This window comes from Artibeus jamaicensis, unplaced genomic scaffold (genome assembly GCF_021234435.1).
Source record: "Artibeus jamaicensis isolate MK-2021 breed Jamaican fruit bat unplaced genomic scaffold, CSHL_Jam_final contig_3126, whole genome shotgun sequence".
Lineage (NCBI taxonomy): Eukaryota > Metazoa > Chordata > Mammalia > Chiroptera > Phyllostomidae > Artibeus > Artibeus jamaicensis.
In genome coordinates, this window is record NW_026521723.1 from 9,238,794 (window position 1) to 9,265,954 (window position 27,161).

Here is a 27,161-nt window from a genome sequence, read left to right on the forward strand (position 1 = left end):
GGAAGTGTTTGTTTGGGAGGCGGCTATAAAGTGGCTCAGGTGAGGTGAGGCCAGGTGAGGGGGGAACTTAAACTTAGTGAACCATGGACTTGGGCTGTGATCTCAGCATCACCGGACAGCCACTGTGGGTGAGTAAAACAGAAGCTTTGTGTATGGTGAGTAGTAGCAGCAAGAACAGGGAGCAAGAAGACCAAAGGATGTAGATTTTAAGTGATTTACAGTGGTGATGGTCTGAATTAGAATGGGCACATATAGAAATGGAGAGACTGCAGTAGGAAACTCCACAGGGTTGTCTGCCCAATCACAGGGGACGAATAAATGGTTTGAGGAAGACTGCCGTGCAAAGGGCTCCCGGTTTCCTTCCTAGTAATTATGTGAGGTATTCTACCCACTTCCATGATTGTATCAATAGTAGCAAGGAATCATATTAACAGTATTTGTTCATATTTGAGTGCCTCTAGTGTGTCTGGCACCATTTGCAACTGGTAAATGGCTTACCTCATTTAATTCTCACAATGACACTATAGATACTGTTATTATCCCCATTTTACAGATGAAGATACTGAGGCACAGAGGTTAAATAACTTACCCAATATCATATAGAAAGTAGAAGAGCCAGGATGGAACCCAGTCAGAATTCAGAGACTGAGTCCTATTGCCTCCAAGAGCTCCTGCTGGGTGCTCAACAATTGCCTGTAGACTCTGACTAAATCCCTTCTAGTCTGAAGCTGGCAGAGCTGCTCTGAAAAGGCTGACATGACGGCTGTGCCTCTAATCCTTCCCCTCTCTGGACCAGCAATTTTTGAGAAATGCAGCCTCTGAAAGTGAGGCTCGCTTCTGCAGTTGGAAATAAATCAGGGAAAAAGATGCTCCTCTTCTTGTTACTCCCTCTTTTCTCAGCATTATTATAATTCTTATCGCCCAGAGATATGTGCAGAATCCATACAAAATGCCAGCGCTCTCCCATGAATTCTAGGGAACCTGGTCATTATACCCTTCTTACCACATTTCACCTGGGGCACATGTTACAAGTTCTTAAAGAATTTATTTCTTTATTTTCCCATACCTGTCACCCATACGCCAGGGGTAGCCTTCTTGATGACTGGTTTAGTTTGCATATTTGTTTATCCAGTTTCCCTCCTTGGAGTAAGATGTCTCTGGGAAAATTTATCGCACGACCTTTCCGTTCATTTCATAATTATTGAGTGTCTACAAATGCATCACATGTTGTGTGATGAGCTCTATCCTTCGTACTATTGTTTTCTCTCAAGAGAGTCCTCCAAACTCTGTCTAGACCAGTAAGCCAGCTAAACAAGTTGTCTTTCATTACCCAGAAGCAGGTGTTTCCCCAAACAGTCTGCCCCCAACATGGAAACAGGGTCTTGTGCAGAGGTTAGGATCGCACACGAGGTGTCTCCTTCATGTGGGCCTGAAGGTCACTGCCCACCTCATCCTGATGTCCAGGGTTGATGAGGCTGACTCAGATGTGTTTGGATGCGTAGCCTATACACTTTTAAGCACACTTCTCCAGTGAATGTTGGCACAGGTGTAAAGGCTCTTTGTGCTGCAGGTGATGATATTGATGGAGATGCTGTCATTGATAAAGTACAATGACACATTTGTTGGAGAGATTAGGTGGTTATGCCAACAGATGCTGTGTTGATGGAATGGAAGGCTGATGAAAGTGTTATTTGAGAAAGTAAGTTTTAGGTTCAATCTTACACAGGAAGAAGGTAAAGTCTTGAATAATTTAGTTTGACTGATAAGATCACTCAAGCAATAATAGCCTAAATTTATAAATAACTACCTTTGTAGTTAGTTAATAAATAAGCTGGTCTGGGTAAGTTAGCAAAAAGTAATTTTTTTCCCAGCATTGCCTGACAAAAAAGGGTTCTATTGAATAGTTTCTAAAGAAATTTCAGGCAGACTCCTTTGCTTTTTTTTTTTCTCTTTTGGTGATTTGCACATAATACATTTTGTCTGGTCTCTTTCAGTAACAAAACCAGGCCCCTGTCAATAATTTAAAAGTCTTTTCAAACATAATGTCAAAACTCGGAAAAGTTAATTTGGTCCAGAACTTCTGCCCCTCCACCCATCTGCAGCCTGGGTCTGTGTCAGCTGTGGAAGCCTGGGTGTGAGGTTTGCGTGAGGTCCAATGCTGTGTGTCTGTGGGGGTCGGGGGAGAGGTGTGGGAGGTGTCTTCACGATTTCCTGGCTTCTTCCTCTCTTCCACTCCTAGTTATTGGTTTGAACGGATTTGGGGGGGTCACAAGGTAGAGGACAACCAGGAGAGGTAAGTAGGGAGAGACCTTCTTTGTCACATTCTCCATAATCTGATTTAGGTGCTTTCTGGATGGGGAGAATAAAAATAGTCATCTCAACCTCACATGGCACTTTGGCACGTTCCTCAGAAATCTGTGACTGGCCTGTGGCCGCTGTCCCTCTGGTGCAGGTTACACTTCTTCTCCAGTTTTCTGCTGCTTCTTTCCTGCAGCCCTTGAGCTTCTGGGGGCCCATCCCATATGGGGGCTTCTTAATTTCTTTTGGGAATTCTCCCTGCATGAGAATTCTTTGAATTCTTTAGTTTTGTCTGGGAAGATAGGCACTTTGGCCTCTTACTTAAGGAAAGTGCTTCTTTTCCTCATGATGGTCATATCTGTCCTCTCTAGGCCCATTTAGCACTGCCAGCCAAGAATGGGCTCCCAGCACATCCCCTTCAACCTCAGTCAGGCATTGGTCCCCTTTTCCCCAAACTTCAGGGCACATCGGCCAGGATCCCTGAGAACAGTGTTGGGGGGAGCACACTTCCTAGGTTCTCACCATACCGCCAAGCCATAGTAATCAAAATAGTGCAAGACTGTCTTGAAAACAGACACATAGGCCAATGGAGTGGAATAGAGAGGCCAGAAATAAACCCTAGTACATATGGTCAACTAATTTTCAACAAGGGTGCCAAGTGTACTCAGTGAGAAAGGATAGTTTCTTCAGTAAACGGTGCTTGGAAAACTGGACATTCACATCTAAATAAATGAAATTGCACCCTTATCTTATACCATATAGACACTCATGCATGCACACACACACACACACACACAATAATGCCCCAAAATAGATTAAAGACTTAAACATAGACCTGAAACTGTAAAACTCCTAGAAGAAAGCATAGGGGAAAATTCCTTGGCATTGGCCTAGGCAATAATTTCTTAGATATGACACCAAAAGCTCAGGAAACAAAAGACAAAAGTATACTATGTCAAAATTTTAAAAAATTGCACAGCAAAGGAAGCAATAAACAAAATGTAAGGCAACCTATGGATTGGGAGAAAATATTTGCAAGTCATATATCCGATAATGGGTTAATATTCAAAAGGTATAAAGAAATCATGGAACCCAATAGAAAATAAGAAACAACCTGTTAGAATGTGGGCAAAGGACATGAATAGACATTTTTCCAGAGAAGACACACAAATGGCCAGCAGGTATATGGAAATACGCTCAACATTACTAATCATCAGGGAAATGCAAACCCAAACCACAATGAGGTATTACCTCACACCTGTTAGAGTAGCTATTATCAAAAAAACAGAACATAACAAGTGTTGACAAGGATATGGAAAAAGGATATGGGTCATCCTTATACACCATTGGTGAGAAGGTAAATTGGTGCAGACACTATGGAAAACAGTATAGAAAACATAGTAAAGCCCTGGCTGGTGTAGCTCAGTGGATTGAGCATGGGTCTGTGAACCAAAAGGTCACGGTTCAATTCCCAGTCAGGGCACATGCTTGGGTTGCAGGCCAGTTCCCAACAGGGGATGCATGAGAGGCAACCATACATGAATATTTCTCTCCTTCTTTCCTTCCCTTCACCTCTAAAGATTAATAAATAAAAATTTTTTTAAAAACATAATAAAAAACAGTGTTTCAGGTTTCTCAAAAAACTAAATGTAAAACTACTAAAGATTCAGCAATCTCTCTTCTGAGTATATACACAAAGGAATGATATTAGTCACCCCTAAGAGATATCCATGTTCTGATGTTCATTGCAGCGCTATTCATGATAGCCAAGATATGAACACCATCTGTTTCCATTGGATAAAGAAATCATATATATATGATCATACATATGGTCATAAATCTTTATCCATCTGTAGATTTCTATGATATACATACACACACACACATATATATATAAACAAATAATTAGAACATTATTCATTCTTAAAAAAGGAGACTGACATTTGCAACAACATGGATGAACCTGGGGCACATTATGCTAAATGAAATAAGCCACACACAGAAGAAAAAAGGTCATGATCTCATTCATAGGTGGAATCTAAACCAAAAGTCAAATGCACGGAAACAGAGTAGAACGGTAGTTACCAGGGATGGGGAAGTGGGGGAAATGGGGAGGTGTTGGTCGAAGTGTGCAAAGTGGGACTCATGCAGGATCAACAAGTCTGGAGACCAAAGGTGTGCATATTAACTACAGTTAACACTGTATTGAATGTTGGAAATTTGCTAAGAAAGTAGATTTCAGGAGCCGTCATCACATGCACACACAAGTGATAACTACACGAGGAGAGATGATATGTTAATTAGCACATAATAATCATTACACTACATATATGTACCTCAAATTGTCATGTTGTATACCTATATATATACAATTTTATTTGAAAATAAAATAAAATAAATGTAGTGAAAATGAAGTAAACGTGATGAGGTGATATTTTACTCATTGAAATGTCCACAGAAAGCTGGAGTTTGGGGCAGCAGTATGATGGATTGGCAAATAATAAACATCGTTTTAAAAGCATGGCTAAAAGTAGTGTTGTTTGAAAGAAATGGGGACGACAAGAGAAAGAAGAAAAGGAAGAACGTTTGTATGGGTAGTTCCTTTCTCAATGGGTTATTAAAATCAACAGAAGAGACTAGACATGCAAACCACCTAATATAGTACCTGGTTTATCATCAGCGTCAAATGCATTTTATTATTAGTCCCCTTAAATCCCTTTTGGAACTCAGGGTAGGAAGTTAGAGTGGTTGATTAACTACCCAGTCTAAGTTATATGTGTGTTTTAATAAAAGCAAACATTCTAGTCCTAGAAGTATGTATCTATTTGAGATGGATCCTGATGTAAATAAAACCCACCAGAATCTTGGTCACATGGGTAGAGAAGAAAAGTGGGCGGTGAAGAAGGTAACAAAGTTAGCATGAAAGGCCACATCTTATATCCAATTAATATCTTATAACCCCACCACACTATTCTCTCCCTTTTCTCATTTTACTTCACCCGAATTGGCCTCCTTACTGATCCTCCGACACGCCGAGGTTTCTCCCACCTCAGGGCTCTTTTACCTATTCCCTCTGCCTGGAAAAGTCTTCCCCCAAAAGTCCAGACGTCCCATACTTCATCTTCTTCTAATTATTGTTCGAACGTCATGTTCTTGATCTGAGTCCGAGATAATTTTATTTAAATCTGCAGCTCCCTCTGTCTCACTTCTTGTCCCCTCTCTATAGCATCATTTTAACATCCTGTATCATTTCTTGTCTTTTTTTGTCCCCAGAAGAAAGTAAATCCCATGAGGGCAAGCTTGTGTGTGTGTGTGTGTGTGTGTGTGTGTGTGTGTGTGTGTGTGTGTCTGATTTGCTGCTGAAGTATTTTTAACACTTAGAACTGTGACTACTCCTGATTATCAGTACATATTAACAACTCAGTAAATTTGGAGGGAAGACTGAAAGATATTTTTTAAAGTACAAGGGAGGAAGATATTAACAAAGGAAGGGTTTCAGGGTCAGCAGAGGAAGCCCCTCCCCCAAAAAGCACCAGCTCAAAGCATGAAGGTTGGGTAATCCTCTGACAGGAAGCTGAGAGGTGATGGTGGGAGAGGCAGAGGCAGGAGCTATCAAAGGCCTTCTCTTATAGGCAGCTGTGTGTTAGGGACCATGACTGAGCTCTTTCATGGCTCAGCCCCGGTTCTGCTGATGCAGGCTGTACTAAAGCTAACAACACTCTACAGGACTACCAGCATAGAATGAATATAGTCTTTGGTGTCAGACAGCCTTGGGTTCAGTTCTTGGCTTCAATTCTCTGTCACCTACTGGCTCTGTAACTTGGGCAAGTCATTTTACCTCTCTAATACTGCTTTCTTATCTTAAAAACAGGAATAATATTTTGTCTAGTTAATATAGTTATTGTGAGCATCAAATGTGAAAATGCAAAAGAAAAAGCAACTACAAAGCAGAGACCCACATGAGAAGGCAATGCTCTGACCAAAAGAGGAGCCTAGTAAACAATATTTATCTCAAATAAATCGACCTGTAATTTGTACTTTTTGAATTCCATGAAGGAGGAAACAATGACCAATCGACATTTCTTTTTATTACCATTTATTCTTCCTTCTCCATTTACCTTACATCACGCTTGCTCATCTGTCTCTTTTATTTGGCACGTAGTAGTTCTTTAATGAATGATCTTTAAAATTTAAATTGCTTGGAAAGTATTTTAATATTTCCCCCCAATTAACCCACCATGCATTTTCCTGCCTTCCTCTTCTCCAGCAGTGAAAGGAACAGCCACTGAGAAGGTAGCAGAAGTCTGGGTTAAGAGATTTGGTTTTATTTCATGACATCCTGAGGAGCCAACTAGAATTAGCTCTGCAGAACGTGTTTCTGTCTTCCCTGTTCAACCCAGAGCTGACTAGAGGTGTCTTTTGACTTAATTGAATTTCCAGTGGTGATATGAATGGTTAATTTTTAATTTTAGTGAGGATATTTTTAGAGTATAGAAATAGAAATGGGCTAGGAAGGTTTTAAGCCTTCTCATCTAACCTCATGGTAGTTTATGAAATAATACAAACAAGACATTTTGTACAAGGTATTTTTTCTAAACTCCTTTCCTAGAAACAACTTATTTTACTGTATCTCTGGACACCAGTAGGATTTAATAATAATAAACATTCAAACTGAAGAAGAAATAACTAGCAACAAACAACCCTGTCACTGAGTGTAGCACATTACTTATGCACATGCTAAGTTATACTATAGAACCAATTACTGAATATTGAAGAGGCTTTTCCGCCTTGTGAAGAATAAACTTAATCTTGATACTGTGATCAATATGAATTCATTTTCACCTATTTCAGTACTTACTGCTGGTCTTTTTATGATAATTCCATACCTGGTGGTTTTCTTTTGATTGGAGTATTTAATTAGATGAATTTTTCCACAAAAGTTTATCTTCTGATTTCTCATTTATATGAGGATGGTATTTTGTTGCTTTTACATATAAATGACTACTTTCTTTGTATAAATTGAATAACATTTTAAATTTATATAAAATTATAAATCTTTAGGTCATCACTATTTTCTTCCATTACACCTTCAGATTTTGGTTCGAAAACTCTTCTTCAGTTGCTCTTTTTAAAAAAAATCATATCTATGTTCTCCATCTTCCAAGATTATCTCTTTCATCTTAATCAATATAAGTCTTTTAAAGAGTTGGCTAGAAGGAATGCAAATACAATTTTTTAAAAATGCTGTATGTACTTGGTGTCAGGAGACAGTCAGCTATGTCGTCTAGGAGCTCCTGGTCACGCTCTAGCTCCAGGAGCTCCTGGTCACGCTCTAGGAAGGGCTGTGTTGAAGCACAACAGCAGCAACCACAAAGCATTGCGGAGTCAACAGTGTTCCGGCACCCGTGTGCCATGGTTAGAGCCGTGTCCTACTGAGGCGGTAGGTGTGTATTGAGACATGTAATGTGCCACAGTTTCACACATGCATCAGCTTAACACTCAGAACAAACACTCCTTGAGGACTTGTAATGGCTGGCCAGGAATGGACAGCTGCCACTCATTTATCCTCTGCCTGGAAATTCTCACCACCTCCCCCTCCTGCCCCAGTTCTTCTGCTACTCCCCCAGGAGAGCTTTTCTGGGACTTGGACTCAGCCTTCTCTCTTTCATGTGTTTTAATATTTGAATTGACTTGTTAATTCTCTGATTGATGAACATATCCTCCATAAACTTAAACTCCAGGGAAGCTGATCATTGTACCCGCCAGGTGAAGCACAACGCTTGAAAGATAGAGTCTCCCAAATGCAGGTGAATAAAGGAAAGAATGCATGAAGTGACCAGGGAAAGGTAACAATGTGGACATTGTTAGAGGTCCGCTCATATCAGGCCAAGTGGCCTTAACCTTAAACTATGGCGTAGAGCCGAGTGGAGTAGGTGGGGTTTAATTTATCTAGGAACCTAGATAGTTCTCTAAATGGCTTCAGCTCTGCCTGCTACCTGAGGAACAAGGTTCCATAGTAAAGGGATCACCCTTTCAACAACTTGTGCAACCTGGTTCAGACCCTCAGGGCAAGATCCAAACAAAATTCAGCTGGAGACCAGTAAGACTGAAATGACCTTCCACTGTCTCAGGACAGTGACGGAGTGTCATTGATCCCTTTGTTCCCAGAAGCTTACTGGCACTATTCAGCCCTCAACAAGCTCCACAGGGGTGCTGCATGTGGAAGAAGCAAAGAGCAGCACTGATGTCTAAGCCAGACAAGAGAGCGGTGACAGGAAGGTCACAGCAGCACACACGTGCTCCTCCTCCCACATTGTCGGCAAGCAGCACATGCTGCATAGAATCCTGTGACTGCTCCTTCTTTTGCAGTAAACCCGCAGTTTTTTCACATTATTTTCTGACCTCCGAAAAAGAACATTTAATTAGCCATTTTAATACAAATGGAATTCCCAGTGAAGTTATCATACTTCATCAGGGTTCCAGTGATAGGACTAGAATTAAATTGTAAGGACCTAATCAGTGCCAGCCTGTGTGGGCAGTTGGACTTGCTAAGAAAAATGTCTGTTGCTCTTAAGTAAGAGGTACTTAAAAGGTGTCTGGCAATTGCTTAGTAATCTGAGATTTCTAGGTAATACTGGTATAGCTTACAAATAAATACTATGTTCTCTGGTGATTACTTCCTAGTTCTATTTCTTTGCCGTTATTATCACCCTTAGTACTGCATCACCACTGTTAAAACAATTCTCTTTTCTCTTACAAATCACTCAGTGACTTCTGTGCAGGTCAGTTCTCAGTATAAGAGGGAGGAGAACAGGGAGGAATGAATGAATGAATGAATGAATGAATGAATGAATGAATGAATGAATGAATGATGATGCTGGTCCATGGCAGGGGAGGTAAGAGACTGTAGACTGTCAGTGAAAGCCTAACACGAGGAATATGGTGCCAGACGAAAGAGATCATTTACTTCATCCTTCTGAAAATTGTTTAAAACATGGGTACAGTTTCGTCCCCTTTCCTCTCCCCTCTCTGTTTCAGTCTTTCTTCAGTTAGGAGGCCTATATAATATCTCCCAGTAATTCACAGTATCTAAGTATTATTTATGGCTAGTTATTGTTTGCTGTTATGCATTTTTATGATGCCTTATTCCAAAAAGGACATGAGATAACTTTAAAAATACAGAACAATATAAAATTTTTAGATAGGTAACTGAAGAATTTGCTACAAAGGGACAAAGATAAAGCCATCTCAGTGAAAGAAATAAAATTCAGATTGACTCTGTGATACATAGGTTCACAAAGTAACAACCAACCAGTTGCCCAAAGAGAAGCGCCGCTGCTCTTGATGCAGGGACTGCCTGGGCCCTCCTCTCTGATGAGTGCTGCGAGGCAGTGAGCTGGAAGTCACAATTACTACACAAGAATCTGAACTGCTGGTGGCTCAGAGAAGTGGAAGAGAAGGAGATGTTAGTGACCCTACCAGTAGAAATTACTTCTTGATCATAAAGCTAATGCCCCAGAAAGCTGCCACTCTTCACCCCTAACAATTACCCCTTTCTGGTGCTCCTTTTGGAATGTAGTTCTTCACTTGGGTTAGCCTGGGGAGGGAGAGATTAGTTACCTTGAATCAAGGTGAGGGAAAGACCAAGGGAAATTGGGCAATTGTAAAACTCATCAGGAGATTCGAGTCTCCATTGATAAGATATGCTTATATTTTCAACACCTGAACTAACTATAGATACCCTATTTTACAGCTTCTAAGATCACTTTTTAACACTTACTTTATGCCAGGCACTCTTCTAATAACTTGGTAGGAATGACTTAATTTTGCAATCACCCTACTAAAAAGTACTATTTTACAAGTGAGGAATTAGAGGGGAAGAGAAAAACCAACAGACTTTCCCAAAATCATACATCCAACTTAGAACTAAGCCAGAATTCACCCCAAGGAGTCTTGCCCTGGAATTCAAGCTTTTAATAGGTAATCTACAATGTTTTCACAAGTCTTCAGGTGCTTTGCCATTCTGTTTCCTAGACAGACTCTGGATACTAATGCAATGGCTTCCTAGCAGTCAAGAGCTATATGGAAACCTGTCTTCTCAGCAGTGTTTGACACCACGGACCCAGCAACTGACACACAGGGTTCACCAACAAACATTTGCTGAGTTGTACTGACTTGCCCTGCTTCTGGAAGCCCTCAGTCCCCTTGGCTTCTGTAACACCATATCCTTTCTTCCTGCCTTTCTGGCTCCTCCTTTTCAACCTTCTTTTTTCCCCTGCCAGCCCATTATATGAAAGCATTCTCCATTGTTTCTTCTTAGGTCCACTTTTCCCCCTGGACTCACCCTCCCTGGTGTTCACAGCTACTCCAGTTTTTGTGTACATGTTGGTGTCTCACAAATATCTATTCACATCCCAGTTTCATAGCTAACATTCAAGCTCACATGGTCAACCCTCTGCTGGAATTCAGTGTCTCATACGTACTCAGAATCAATCAGCCCCAAATTTAATTCATCTTCATGCTTCTGGCCACTTCTAAAACTCCTTCTCTGTTGATTTTCTCAGTTAATAATAGCATGATCCAAATAGCTGCTTGAGACAGAAATCTTGGAGTTATTTTGACTTCTCTCTCCCTCTCTTTTTTATTTCCTATACCCAATCATTAACCAAGCTGCTCTGAGTCCACATTTTAAACCTATTTCTTTCTCTTCATCCCTACAGCCTTCACTGTCTAGTTCAGGCCACCACTAGCTTGCACTAGGTGGCCGGAACTAGATAGAGATAGAGAACTAGACGGCTCTCACTAGGTGAGAGCACCTTGTAAGTTCCAGTTGAATGTCATTTCTCCCATGGGGCCATTGCTGTATAGCTCCTGCTTACTTCTCCACCTGCACCTCTTCACTGTGCACAGTGTTCCCAACAGTTTTAGTTGACTTCAGTTCTCTGCTACCTTTTCTGTTCACACTGCTTAGAATATTCTTGCTTCTCCTCTTTCTCCCTGCAACTCCCAGCTTGTCTTACTAATTTCTGTCATCCTCCAGGCCTAGTTGCTATGTCATGTTTTGAGAAAACCTTCCTTAAGCTTCCACTTTCGGGGTAAGTTTTCCATCTCCGGAAGCCCATGCCATGCCATATTTTTTCTACCACAGACTGTATTCTCCACCTCAAATGGCAATCATGGTTTTACTCTTTGCCAAGGGATACAAACCACAGTAACAACAAATTCCAAATTTTTATTTGGTTTATTTACACTTGATTTTGTAGTGATATAGTATAAGTTAAGGAAAGAGCCAATGAGGGGCCAAGCCAGTGGATGGGTTCCCTGTTCCACGGTCATTCGAGAACTCAGGCTGCTGGCAGCTCTGTCACCCTTCAGTTGTGACCTCTGAGTCTCCCTGCATCATAAGATCTGGATGGTACATGAGGAAAGGTCATGGAGGATCATATGCAGAAGATGTTATAGGTCAAGCCTTGAAATGACAGTCATCATTCTCACTCATAATCTATCGACTAGGGCCCAATGCATGTCTACACCTAGCCACACAGGAGACTAGGAACTGAACTTCACCTCTGCCAAAGAGAAGAGGACTGGCTTTGGTGATCAGCCAGTAGTCTAACACATTGACTTTTATTTTCACTCAATTATTTTCCATGAGGGCAGAGGAAATTTTTTGCTTTTTACTTCATCCCCTATGCATTCAATAAGTATCTGTTAAATACATAAATCTGTTTTTATCCTATATTTAAAATATTTTCCACCCATTTTAGTTTCTGATATAACATGATATCTGAGCTGAGGCAGCTTCTAACACTTCTCTTCATATGCGACGATATTCATGGAGCTGAGATATAGTGTATATACACACACATATCTTTGGTGTTTATTGGTAAGCTCATTGCAAAAAAAGTGGTTGACCATCTCTATATGTGAACTCTATGCCCATTTCTTTATTTGTCACACGTATTTTATTCAGAGATTCAATAATCCATATTTTCTATTTAAGGCATCCCTTTTCTCAGAACTGAGGTACCTGGGAAGCCAGGATGCGGTTCACTACCATTTAAAGCTTGAGGGTGGGTGAGCATGCAGGCTGTCAGAATGTAAGGATATTGTTGAGAATTGTATACACTGTTCAGTATCTTTTTATAAAGCCTGGAGAGAAATTTATTTTTTACCACAATAAAAGAAATAGCTTTGATTCGTCTTAAAAATTGACTGTTTTTATCTTATGATGTCCATCAATGGCATAACATGTACTTTTTATTTCTTAGCATTGTTACTAGAAAGTTCTGACTAAATGTGGGGGATACAGCTACTAGTACACTTTGTACGCTACCCCACTCAGGTTTCAAGGAAGCTGAACATACCTTTATAACTGTTTTGCTTGTCCATGTTTTTCCTTTCTCTTCACTTGTTTTATCTTCTTGCATTGCATATTTATCAAAACCACCTAAAGTATGTTTTGGAACAGAGAAGAAATACACATAGATGTAATATATTGAAAATTGATCTTTCTAAGAGACATAACATGTTTTCAGTGGAGTGTGATTGAGTATTTTTCCTTTTTAATTTGCTTCACCTTTAGAAATATTTTCAAAGAATATGAACTAGTTTTTTATTTTAAGGGGGAGAGAGGGAGCAGGAGAATGAGAAATGATGATTTATCACAACACCTAAACTGAGCTAATCCAAAAGCGAAAAATTGATGTAAATATAAAACCATAGGTAGTGTGTTAAAATATTATAATGTTAAAATATTATAGACAGTTGTGAAATTTGCTGTAAGATGAATTCCACGGGGGTGAGAACCTTGTCTTTATTGTTATTTGCCTGGAGACTAGAGTCTTGCACACAGTATACACTGTAAGAATGTGTTTGGAAAATGTGAATGTAACGCCTCGGCTTTTGTTAGGAAAAACTTGGTTAGTGTCAAATAAATGATGTTGCATATTCGGTATGTGCTCTTAACCATGTACCTTTTAGACTCAGTTTCATAACTAATGAGATAAAGTGAATATCACATAGGCACTAAGATTCTTCCCAGCTGAATATCCCATGCTCTGCTTACCACCCTTGTTAATAGTAGTAGCAGAGTTAAACATGTATGTGAATATCTACAGCAATTTGGAAATTTTGTTTTCAAAATAGGGTATCCAGCTACATCTTCAAATGCCCTCATAGATGTGAGTGCATCGACTCCAAACAACATGCCTCAAAGTGAGTACAGCAAGGCTTTCCTGAAATAATTCAGAGGAGACAACAGGCTCACAAGTTTTACTGCAGGCACGGATAGTGTTGAGGTTTGGGCAGAAGGCTGTATTTCTGATTCGATGTTGATAATTTGGGCCTGGTTGCTTGTCATTTATGATCTGATTACTATATATTGATGTGACAATCACTATAATCTTAAAAATAAGGGTTGGTGATTCGTTATTACACTATGCCTTTTATTTGTCATGGGATTTCAAGGTGATATTTGAGTACTGTCAAGTAATCTTGACAGTAGTCCCAGTGATGTGCATTGGTAACAGGAACAGAAAAAGAGAGCAGAGTGCAAGAAGTTGGCATTAAACGTAAGCTGCAGAACTTTTGCTCAGTATGCCAGCTAGCATTCCTGCATAGGGAAGTGTATTTTCGATTTTCAGATTTCCCCACAGTCCCATAGATTAAAAATTTAGCACATCAGAGCAGAGTTAAATTATAGCTTTATAAAAAGTTTATATTCTGGAAATTTTGTCTTACAGCTGGCAATTCCCATGTGACTGCCCAAGGCTTCAACTACTCCTGGACCTCCAGTGGGAGAGACATTGAAACCTGTAAGTATGAGTCCCTTTCAGTCCCCTGGGCCTCATCACTCATCCAACACATATACTGAGTAACTCCTATGCGTTTTACTCATAATGAAATTAACAAATATTTACAAAGCATCTTCCATGTTTAAAGCACTGATGTTGGAGCTGGGCAGGCATCTGTGAATAAACAACAGATCCTAGTTCCAGACACTGATGGAAGGAAGATAGGCAAATGGTGAGACAGAACAAATAAAACAGGGAAGGGAGAAAGGGAGAATAAAATGTGAGAGTAGGTTGCCATTTTAAATAAAGTAAGGCCTTTCAAGACCTAAATTTAAGGTGACATCTGAGTGAAGATGTAAGTAACGGAAGTAAAAATGCAAGCTTCGGGTGTGTCTAGGGAAAGAGCATCCTGGCAGAATATACATGTCACTAATAAAAATGAAAAATGGAGCCCAGGGTGAGGCACAGAACTGGTCTGTTACTTTCAGCCTGGCCGACCAGCAGCTACAGTGTCTGCTGTTTTAGTAGATATGGACAGGATGTGAAGAGGAAACACACTGTCTCCTAGTGGTATTAAGACAGAGATCAGCACTGTGGGGACATAGCAAGGGATGTGGCAGAAGCGAAGACCTCGGAGGCCAAACGCTGTGAATTAAACCACTAGGCCCTTTGCCACAAAGTCTATGTGTATGTTCACTTTGGAAAGCATTTAAGTCGTATATTTAAAACTTCTTGAAATCTTTTGTACCCACTGGCTCAGTCATCTCTCTGCTGGGAACTCATCCTTAGGAAATACATAAAAGAGAAACATGTATAATATTGCTTTTCATAGCACTATTCATTTATTTCCTTCATCTCTTTTATGGACATCAGTTTCACAGATTTGGATTAATCATAATTTTTAATTCATGAGATACTTTCATCATTTGTCTGTGTATAACTCTATATTTTAGTGTACCATATCTCTTTTAATAAATGTTAATGATACACACTGACCATTGAACAACACAGGTTTGAACTGCACAGACCTACTTATATGTAAAATATTTTCAATAAATACATATAGTATTATAAATGTATTTTCTTCTTTATGATTTTCTTAAAAACATTCTCTTTTCTCAAGCTTAATTTGTTGTAAGAATACAGTGTGTAATACATATAACATACAATATATGTATTAATCGAGCATATTATTAGTAAGGCTTCTGGTCAACAGTAGGCTACTGATAATTGTCTTGGAGGAGCCAAACGTTATATGTGGATTTCCAGCTCTCAGGGGTCAGGGACCTTACACCCGGTGTTGTTCAAATGTCAACTGTAATGCACACCTGTGAACTCACTGCTCAGATAAATATGACTGAAAAGCCATTATAAAAAGAGAGGGCACACAAAGAGATTCGCAGATAAGTAGAACATAGAGGTGTGTCAAGGTAGCAAGACAGATTACTGTGAAGAGAAGAGACCGTTTAGCAAATGAACCTAGAAACATTGATTATCTATAAGAAAAAAAGCACTGAAATGTACTTCTGCCATATGCATTACACAAAAAAATTCATAGACTGTTCTTTATATCAACAAAGCATTAACATGTAACAAAATAAAGGTGAATATTTTCCCAAGCTGTGGGGTAGGGAAGGACCTAAAGAAGAGACATCAAGCACTAACCATTAAAATAATTTGAAATAGAATCAAACTTAAAAAATTTAAATTATCAAAAGACACCTTAAAGAATGTAAAATTAATGAAAGCTATAATCTAGGAGAAGATACTTGTCACACATGTAATTGAAAAAGAATGAAGAATACATACTTCACAAAGTATCTAAATTTTATATAAAAACATATAAAGAATGCCGACAAATCAGTAAGAAAAAACAGAACACTATAGAAAATGAGCAAACAGGCATATTACAAATCATGAAACAAGTGGCCAGAAAAAGAGATTCTCCGCCTCTCTAGAAATTAGGAAATGCAAATGAAGACTAGAATCAGATAACTATTTTATACCTAATCAATTAGCAGCAATTAAGAGGTCCGTAATTACCAAGTGTTATATGGACTGTAAAATAATGTAAGAATTTATATATTGCTGGTGAAAGTGAAAATTGGTGCCATCACTTTCCATCACTTTGACATTACATTTAACAAATGAACATTTTCATACCCTGCAATCCAACAATTTTTTTCTCCCAGACAGATATTCCACTGCACATGCAAACATACTAGTACATCTACCCAGGAGGTATGTATACTATTCATAACAGCAAAAATTAGGAATAATATAAATCATTATGGCCAAGAGAATAGATAAATAAATTGTAGCATATGCATATAATAAAATATCACAGAGCAATAAAAAAATGAGTAAATGATAGTCACATACAACAGCATGAATGAATCTTTATAACATTGTGTTGAGTCAAAAAAGTAAGTGCCAGGTGACAATATATGGAATAATATTTTTCAATAAAATTTAAAAGTAAGTATAACCAACCACCATACAATTTAGGTATAATATGTGATAATTTTGTTAAAAATTATATGTGACTAATAGAACATTCAAAACAGGGTTTGCTTTTGAATGGGCATACCAGAGATAGGTTGGGGTTAAATAACATTATATAATATAGTCATAATATATGACTAAAAACCAAAATATCTGTGTGAGTGAGTGAGAATGATAGGGTGTTTAGGAAGAATTTGTCCAATAATAAGAGAATGTGGAATAGGTGAGATAATAACTCAATTAAATATTATGAAGCCCATTAAAACCATAGCCATAATGTACTAAGCCAGCCAGAATATCTTATTATGTAGACAAGGCTAGGAGCTGAAACATATTTACCAATCAGTTATAAATTGAGAATAAAAGTATTAGTTAGGCTGGGGATGAAAGTATGTACTTCATAGATTAACATTTATCTTTATATGGTGTTAACATAAAATTCGGTTGTTCCTAATAAACTCTGCTGAAACTCTACCTGCGCTAATTTGTCATCCTTTATTCATGACACTGCAACACAAGGGAGTTCCATGAGATATTTGTTTTGTCGGCCTACCTGTATTCCCCATGTCTAAGACAAGGCTTGGCATTTTATTAATGCTCAACAAATATTGATGAACAGATAAATTAAATCATACTTGTTGGTTATGAGAGGGAAATTATGTAGTAGTGGGCAAAAGAGTTTATTGGACAATGTTATAGCAAAAAGCTGAGCTCCAACTTAAATTTATGCCACCATTATATATATATATATATATATATATATATATATATACACACACACATAAAATTCTGTTCATTTATTCTAATCATAACTGACTGTCTGATGTTTTCCTTATTTTATTTATTTGATTGTCTATTGAAATTATACTAGACTGTCACAAGAACAGGTTTCTAAATCATTTTCTGTCTTGTTCACTATGCTTTCCTGATACTTGCAGCAGCAGTGGGTATCATAGGCGCTTAGCACATATTTCTTGAGGGATTGAAAGAATATATGTAACATATGGGCAAGAACAAGAAAGCAAACACATAAACACAGTGAAAAGAATGATCCACTAAAGTGGAATATTTGAACTTTTTATTTACTTGTTTTATTTAAATCGTCAGTACAATACCATATGTGCCAGTTGAAAGGAAATCCTCTTCACCCCAGGAATCACATCACTATGAAGCACACAGGCCCCCGAGGTTCTTCCTGCCTCAGAAACTGTGAAACTGAAAGGGTCTCGCTTAAAGTACTTTATCATTTACACAAGTGTATTCTTGGTCTTTTTAATAGGTTTCACACTTAAACAAACTATTGTAATCCTTCTCATCTTCTATCTTTTCTCAGTTGAAAACTTTATTTATCCTCACACCTTTTTATCATTATTACCACAAAATAGCCTTAGAAATTGTGAAATCCAGAAAGGAACTTTAGAACCCAACATTTTTTTTTCCTGTCAGTGAAAACCTATATTTTTACTTATGCAAAAATAATAAGTTTTTGTTAACTAATTGCCACTTTTTAATTCATAAACTTATAGAAAAATCCCCTGCAGTGAGTAGTTTATGTGTAGTTATTGACAAAAATACATTAGAATGCAAAAAATGAATATTGATTGCTTACTCTCAAACTGTTTTTGAAATGTGTTTCTGCTCATCGGATTGTACTGTAATGTGACATCTAGTATTAGATGATGCATTTGGCAAGACTCAGCACAGGCACTGGTAATGGGATTTTTTTCTCCTCCTATGTTTATTTCAGTAGATTTATGAAATGTTCAAAGGCAGGCAAAGAATGATAATGGATGGATTTCTGGTGAAATAAACCCACAGCAATGTTTCTAAGGCCCTTGCTATTTGTCAACACGTGCTATGGGATATTTGCTTATACTTGCACTACTTGTAGCTCATATTTATTTGGATGTCACTAGACAGTTCTGAGTTCATTACATTTATACTAAATTCAGAAATATAAGTTTTAATATATTCTTTGGTTGTCATTTGGTTTATCAACTTGAAGGAGTCTAAGCTGGGACTCAAGAATTTTGGAGTCTAGAGGGACTTCCGCCAAGATGGAGGCGTAGTTGAAAAGACTTTGCTTCCTTGCACAACCAAATCTAAAAACAATAAAGTTTTAATAACAATAAATGCAACCAAACCACAGAAAATCGAATGAGTCCAAAAACAACAAAGCGCTCAGCTAAACCAGTGAGAGGGGTGAAGCCAGCATCAGAGCAGGTGGGGCAAAAAGCTCCCCCAACCCCGGTGGCCTGCAGGCAGCCGAGGGTGCAGATCCCAGGTGTGGGCTAGCTACGGGCGGACCCAGGGAAGGCTCCGCGTGGTTGGCTGTCTGCGGTCGCACATTTGTGCACAAATAAACCAGTGAAGAGGCAAGCATTGAGACGGGGGGGCGCAGGGCGGTGGGCTTTTACATTTGCCCTCAGATAAACAGGCAGGGGCTAGCGGTGAGGCAGACCAGGTGAGCAAAGAGGACCACCATTGCTCCCTCTCTGACCCCACCCCCACATACAGCATCACAAACCAGTGACCTGGGTGGCCCCACCCTGGTGAACACCTAAGGCACCTCTCCTCATACATAACAGGCACAAACAGATAAAAACATGGCTCAAGAACAACTCAGAGCCCCAGAGCCAATAAGTCTAAGCGATGAAGAAATAGCCAAACTTTCAGATGCACAGTTTAAAACACTGGTGATCAAGATGCTCACAGAACTGGTTGATTTTAGTCACAAATTAGAGGAACATATGAAGGCTAAACTCATTGAAATGAAGGGAAATACACAGGAAACCAAAAGTAATGGAAAGGAAACTGGGACTCAAATCAAGGGAGCAGACCAGAAGGAAGGAAAAAATGACCAAACAGAAAAGGATGAAGAAACAAGAATTCAAAAAAATGAGGAGAGGCTTAGGAACCTCCAGGCCATCTTTAAGTGCTCCAACATCTGAATTATAGGAGTACCAGAAGGGGAAGAGGAACAGTCATGAGTGGAAACCTTATTTGAACAAATAATAAAAGAGAACTTCCCCATTCTGGCAAAGGAAATAGACTTCCAGGAAGTCCAGGAAGCTCAGAGAATCCCAAAGAAGTCGGACCCAAGAAGGAACACATCAAGGCACATCATAATTATATTAGCCAAAATTCAAATGAAGGAGAGAATCCTAGAAGCAGCAAGAGAGAAGGGGACAGTCACCTACAAAGGAGTTCCCATCAGACTGTCAGCACATTTCTCCAAAGAGACCTTACAGGCAAGAAGGGGCTGAAAAGAAGTATTCTAAGTCATGAAATCCAAAGACCTACAACCAAGATTGCTCTATCTAGCAAAGCTTTCATTTAGAATGGAAGGACAGATAAAGTGCTTCTCAGATAAGATCAAATTCAAGGAGTTCATCATCACCAAGCCCTTATTATATGAAATGTTAAAGGGACTTACCTAAGAAAAAGAAGATAAAAAAGATGAACAGTGAAAGGACAGCAAACTCACAGTTATTAACAACCACACCTAAAACAAAAGCAAACTAAGAGGACAGCTAGATCAGGAGCAGAACCATAGAAATGAAGATCACATGGAGGGTTAGCAACAGGGGAGTGGGAGAAGGAGAATGGGGGAGAAGGTACAGAAAATAAGTAGCATAGACAGTAGATAGAAAATAGATATGGGGAGGGTAAGAATAGTAGGGGAAATATAAAATCTAAAGAGCTTGAGACATGTGTTCATGAACTAAAGGGGGGGAATGGTAGGGGAGGGGTGTGCAAGGTGGAGGAGAATGAAGGGGGGAAATAGAACAAATGTAATGGCATAATCAATAAAATAAAAAATAGATTTAAAAAAAAAGAATTTTGGAGTCTAGCCCTGGCTGGTATGGCTCATTGGATTAAATGCCAGCCTGTGAACCAAAGGATTATCAGTTTGGTTCCCGGTCAGGGTACATGTCTGGGTTGCCGACCAAGCCCCCACTAGGGGGCATGTGAGAGGCAACCACACATTGATGCTTCTCTCCATTTCTTCCTCTCTTCCCCTCTGTCTAAAAATAAATAAATACTATAATATCTCAGACAAAATAGGAATTATTACAATGTAAGGAAAATTTATAGCTAAGTATTATAATGTCAGAAAAAAAGTTGGCAAACTGGATTTTTAAGAAATCATAAAATTAGAATGAAATGAAGATATTTTAGTCAATAAAGAGCAGATTGTTTAAGGAGTATCTATGCAAACCCTGTCTCTTTCTCAGTCAGGGTTCAATGTTTCATATGCAAAAAAATATCAGAGTTCACGGTGATTTTGACAAAACAGTTATGGTACTAACTTTTGCTTGCTCATTTAGTCACCAACAAAATGCAGTTCATGGTTTCAGCTGATAACTATAACTAGCAGAAAAGCTTGCTTCTGTTTAACCCACTTTGCTAAAGGCTAAAAATGTGTTTTATAAAAGGGTTTTGCCTTGAGTATTACCATTAATATAAAAGGGTAGATAATAAATGTATTTCCTAAGCTGAGTTCCATAATGTGAAATGCTAAAATAATAAATTATACACCCATAGGGTCATAAGATAAACAAAGTATGTGGGTATTATAGTTGTTTTACCTTAACTGTGGGAGTTGAATGAGGTTCCACTAAATAAATATGTTTCCCAACTGTAAAAATAATATATGCTCATTGTAAAAAATTAGGAAAACAGAGAAATTTAAAACTAACACTTTATATGCAACTGTGTTCCACTTTTTTCCTCATACATTGAATATCTTATGCCTTTTTCCAAATGCTATGTAATTCTTTGTAAACATCACTTATGGAGTTTCATTTTTATGGTAACTTACAACAACAAGCTAAATGAAAGGTGGTACTTAGAAATATATTAGTCATATTTAAAATTAAATATACTATGTCAAGAAAGAAAGTATATAAATAAAAATAAATAAGTAACCTACTTAAAAAAATATTGGAGTCCAATCTTAGTTCAGCGTCCAAGTTTCCTGAGTCTGAAACACCCATGAAACAGGGATACTGGGTCTGATCAGCTCAGTCCAAAAACTGGTTAGGTTAGTAATGTCCAAGTGCATATTCATCCTGACTCTCAAGTAATCAGGCCAAGGAGCAAAAAATTGAAGCCTAATTTCTTTTTTCTTTTTGATTTTTCCTGTCATGTATCTGGTCCACTGGAGATAAAAGACACATTTAAATCAGTCAGTTTGTCTAAGTTATACAAGCAGAAAAATTATATGACTCTTCATGAGCCCAACTTTCCCCGTTACCAAAATAAACAATCTCACTGTCAACGCACACGCACAAACCTGGGCCTCAGAGTACCTCTTATTGACCTCACCTTCCTTACCTTCAAAATCTATGTGTTCCTCTTAAATCTTAAAGATGTGTCACTTATCCTGTCCATGATTCCGTCTGGTTCTCCCCAGGCATTGGTAGCTGTGGCTGATAATTTCATAACAACTGTTTTTACTTTCCACTGGCAGAGGGTGATGGAGAGGCTAGAGCTGAAGGCTTGAGGGGAGGGGCAGGGACGTGGTAGTGTGAGAGCCTATAGCAATGCTGAGCCCTGTTCATATTTCAGTTTCTGTGATAATCTTCAGTCCCTCCCTCTGTTTCCTGCTGACTGGGATGCTGATTCTCTAAAATCACCATTCTTACCCTTAAATTCTAAAATCTTATGCATCTCAGATCACATCTCATTCCATTCTCCTTTTTTCTAAATTGCCATTCTCCCACTCTGTCATCCAGTTTATGATTATGTCAGTTTCAAATTAAAGATGTATTTCTCTGATTTAAAATTTTATTGTTTGTTAAACCACCAGTTCCTGGGGCTCCTCCACAGCTAACACACAAAATTCACACATTGAAAACTCATGAATGTCATCCTTATTTTTTTTCCTGTGGTTGGAAAGAGTGTGGTGGTCTCATCTTTGGACTAAGAGATCAAAGCAAAAGTAGACACTGTCATTAGTGCCAATATGTTTGTTCTGGTGGAAGAGTTGATGCTGGCTGATTACACTTTCACCCTGAAGAGGGAGATGGGGCAGAAGACTGGGGCCACTGAAGAATTCTTCATCTCTTCATCTCTGGCTATTGCTTGTCACCTATGCCATAGTTCTAGGACAAATTTAAGGACAAAAGAAGTCAGAGTGACTTTAGGAAGACTGGATAACCAAGAAAAAATCTGGACGTGTAAAATGATTCCAGAATTTCAGAGAAGTTCATTTGCCACAAGAACCCTACAAAAGATGTCATCCATGGTTTCATCAAAAGAAGTGCTGCCAAACTTCAGACAATCCGCACTTTGCAATGACACTAAGACGGTTTTCCTACAAAAGGGAAAGATGCCTAACTTATCATAATCTTATTGACAACTCTAGACTGGTTACAGACAGATATCTACGAAAGCTATTGCAACTAAATGAAAAATACTACCCTGAGAAGTACACTCTTATGGTAGAATGAATGGTATCACATGGTTTCCTTGTTGAGCAAGCTTTACCAAGAGTAAAACTCAAATAAATTGTGGGAGAAATGAAGGGTTTGCTGAAGGGAGGGTATAAAAATGTATTTGAGAAATACCACCAACACAGTACCCCTGTGTTCATGTTTTAACTGATAATGGTGATGTGCTAAAGGAGGTTATCCATCAAGCTGGTGTTTACCATCCAACCGTCAGCGTCACAGTCATTTGTGGATTTTGATGAAAATGGGGGCTCAAAGGGTTTTAAAGAGATTTAACTTTTGTGTTTGACAAACCTGATGATGACTTGAAGAATACAGAATAGTTCAGTCAGTTAAAAGACAATAGCAACACTATTCTGCTGAGACTCTCAAAGAGCCTTAGAAATGGCAGATGGAGTAGTCAATGTGGAGCACATTCTGAATATTGGATATTTACATGATAGAGTTTCAGGGATTTTAGAAAAGTACTGCATGGGTGAAAAATGAATCACTGGAGGTAGCTAACTCTGCCTTACTGAGGCTGCTATAAACAAGCATTATTTAGGAAGACCTCTGTCTTATGGGAGCAACTGATGCAAGAATTGTTCATCTCTTCATCTTCCTAAAACACTTTTATTTCTTGCTCTTGAAGTTTTTTCTTCACATTACTTAAGTATTTTCAGACATTGAATCTGGCAGCTGGAAGTTCCTTTTTCTTCACCTCTCTCAGTACACTCCCTGCTCTGTTTTTTAAACAAAGTTAAAATAATCTTAAAGCCAAAATTAAAATAACTCCCTACTCTTCCAAAGTGAGTTTTGTTAATTCTATCACACATTTTTAGATGTCTTTTTACACCTGAAAATTTTCTAGAAGTCTAAAAAGAAGCTTTATGAAATGGTCAAATAATTTGCATGATTTTAAATATTGCCATTGTTGTAATTTGAATAGATCATGCTAATGATATCACCAGTTCCTGAAATTATGTTATGCTTGGTTGTTGCAATTAGAGAGAAAAATTTTTTCTGACCAGGAAAAAAAAAAGCACTCTATATACAGCAAAACCAAAACAAAACAAAACAAAAAAACTTTGGTGTCCACATGTACCTGATCATTACAAAATGTTCTCTATGTACCTACTACTAATAAATAGGAAGTGATAAATTTTTTTAAATACCTGTTTTTCCCAAAGGGATAGCATTTGATCGACTATTTATATCTTAGCATAAATTAATTTGTCATATACTTTCTTACAAGCTGATTTGAAGAGATCAGATATAAAGTCATCCGATCTCTAAATCAAGCTCTAAAAGTAGAAAGTAAAACACACAACATTGGGGGGAAAAGAAAAACTGAACAAACTGTTTTATCATAGTTGCCCCTAGATCCAGGCCTGGTCCCCATATCTTTTTATAGTCGTTCTTTGTCAATCAAGTTCCTGGCCTAATGGCTTAACCTTTAAAAATGGGCATTAAAAAATGGTCAGTCCATCATCTGTAGACCTTCGTGTTCCATCTGGGAGAGAAAAAGAGTCAAGATCATAGGTGCAGATAAGAGAATTACATTAAATATAAGACCATCTCTGGCCCAGTCACACTCGAAGTAGCTGTGTATAATACCACCCTGACCTGCGGGGTGACTGCATGTGGAAGTTGCTATGACAGATTGTCTGGTGAGTCATCCCTAGAAAGTACTGACTTATATCTCTTCCAAAGGATCTGATAACATATCTTTGTCTACAGCTGCAAATGCTATTGATGCTCAGGGAGAAACTAAGAAAAAAGAGGTTAAGGAGTTTCTCAATGTTTGTTTTGTTTTGGTTTTACTTGGGTTTTTTTGGACACACAAGAAAACACTAATCTTCTAAAGTCACTTATGCTAACGTGTTGAATGTATGAGCATACTACTCATGCACCATGATAGTTATTTTACTCTACATCAGTCTCATTATTGGCCTGTTATCAAATACAGATACGTGAAGTTTGCCAAGAAGTGCATTTTTCTTGCCAGAGGTGGAGAACTAAGCAAAATGAGTCAATGGATCTATTTCAAAAGCCATATGTGCTGTCTGAGTCTGCTGCCACCACTCAAGGGGGAGATTTGGCTCTGAAGCAGCAAAAGGACATACCTAGCAGCTAACAGGCCTGTGACCACAGGGGTCTGATAGTTCACTGTTGACACAGTTCAGTCGCACAGTTGAATAAGAATGTCAGCTTACCCACAAGCTGTTTTGTTCCCTCATGTGTTCTACCAAGGTCTTCCAAGTCCAAGTCCAACTGGCACCTTTCCTGGACTAAAGTCCACCATAACACACCTGGGCCTTCATTCTCTCCTATTCCTTCAGCTTGTCTATGGATGGACATAAGAACAATCACAACAAACTCGCTGTGGCTGGAAGAACCTTTCCTAGTGTTTTCCTTTCATTCCTTCTTCCTTCACCTAAGTGGCTAAAATCCAAGCCTTCCCTATTAGAAACATCAAGACTATGAGCGTTCCCTCAACTCCCTCTTTATTTGGGGGCATTCCAGTGTGTCCTGCAGAAAGTTCAATGATGTCACATTAAGTGTGCATCAATATCCCTATTCTCATAATCATTAGATTTAATTAAAGGTCAGGAAGAGAAAAAATCACTCTTATACAGATAATTCTTCCAATATACTCCTCCTTCAGCAGCTTCATGGACGCCCAGTGAAACACACAGTTCATTCCCCTCAGGCGCAGGCTCAACACCTCACGGTGAGTACTGGGGAGGATTTGGGGTCAAGGAAGGTAATGGTCTGCTTCTTCCAGACAGAGAGTGAAGAACAAGGACTGATAAGAACCCAATCTCAGCTAGGTATTTGAAAGCCCATCTTGATAATGAAAATGACAGCAATTGTGACAATGATAATAAATGGAACTAAAATTCTTACCAGACACTGAAAAAACATAGAGACCAAGTCTTAGATTTTGTTTCTCTATTTTATTTCAAAATGAAATTTATATAATAACATTTTTGAACCAATTAAATCCATTAAACATTAATTTTTTTAAATTTTCCATCAGGAAATGAATGATCTGTCAGTATGGATTTGTCTATTTGAATGTTGCAAAGGAATTTTTAAATTTTATTTTTATTGTATTTTTCCATTACTATTTTTCCACCTTTTACCCTTTTCCACCTCCACCCACTCCCCCACCCCTCTGCAATCACAACACTCTGGTCCATGCCCACGAGTGTTTTTTCCTTTTGGTTATTGACCTTTTCAAACAGGTTAGAGTAGGGAGAATCAGTATTTTGTCCTCTTTGACATCCTGAGAGAATAGGGATAGCCCTCATTTTTCTATGATCCCACCTTATGATAGTTTTCCATAATTACTGAAAGTTCTCCTGGCGATTTTTCAGCAGATATTGGTTTGTTTGTGTGCTGTGTAGCTTCTCTTTTTTCCTGTTGCCATTAGATCCTAAGACCTTAGCCTTGCTGTAAATTGCCCTTAATGAACTTTACACATAAAATTTTTGGAGCATTTAAGCCATTCAGTTTGAGCCCTTGCAGATAATCCCCTTTGTCTCCCTAGGAGATGACATCACCAGCACAAGCAAAGCATTTTCAGAAGTCCCCACAACTGCCAATAGATCTACTAAAAATAATTACATCCATATCACTGGTGAGTCATTTCCCATTTGTTGTTTGGATGTTGTATCCTATTCACTCAACAAGTATTTGTTGAGTATCTACCATTTGCCAGATGCTGTGCCAATTGTTGGACATACAGTAAAAACACTGACCTCCAGAAAATGATTATCTGTTAGAAATGATATCTAGTAAATAAGTAATCATACAATAATATTTATTTGTGGCATGCTATGATGTAGCACAAGGTATTGTCAGAGTCTAATGGAAAGATCTGATTTTAATTGGAGAACAGGAAAGGACTCACTGAGAATATATTTCAATTAAAATCTGAAAAATGAATAAGAATTAGCCAGGTGGAAAGTAGTGAGAAACATTGTCAGTCTTGTGAAAATATAGTCTGAGTCATAAAAAGAAATAGTTGGGAAAAAGAGAATTCCTACATTCACCTAATATAATTTTGTGAACGCTAAATATAATCCTTTATGTTACATAAGAGGACAAGGGATTCCAT

The 27,161-nt window shown here is 38.4% G+C and overlaps 1 protein-coding gene and 2 pseudogenes across 3 annotated transcripts in view; 2 read left to right on the top strand and 1 right to left on the bottom strand.

Moving 5' to 3' along the window:
- Positions 1-27,161, top strand: part of CD96 (CD96 molecule) — a 93,260-nt gene that overhangs the window by 58,993 nt on the left and 7,106 nt on the right. The window contains exons 9-12 of one of the 3 annotated variants that reach the window (XM_037144316.2): positions 13,447-13,515; positions 14,043-14,114; positions 25,707-25,769; positions 26,592-26,681. In XM_037144316.2, the coding sequence (XP_037000211.2) occupies positions 13,447-13,515; positions 14,043-14,114; positions 25,707-25,769; positions 26,592-26,681 (294 nt within the window). Of the gene's footprint in view, positions 1-13,446; positions 13,516-14,042; positions 14,115-25,703; positions 25,770-26,591; positions 26,682-27,161 lie in introns of all 3 variants that reach the window. The other 2 variants (XM_037144315.2, XM_037144317.2) reach the window with 2 other exon arrangements.
- On the bottom strand, positions 14,956-15,026 carry LOC119048653 (uncharacterized; annotated as a pseudogene).
- On the top strand, positions 18,278-23,810 carry LOC119048645 (cytosolic 5'-nucleotidase 3A-like; annotated as a pseudogene).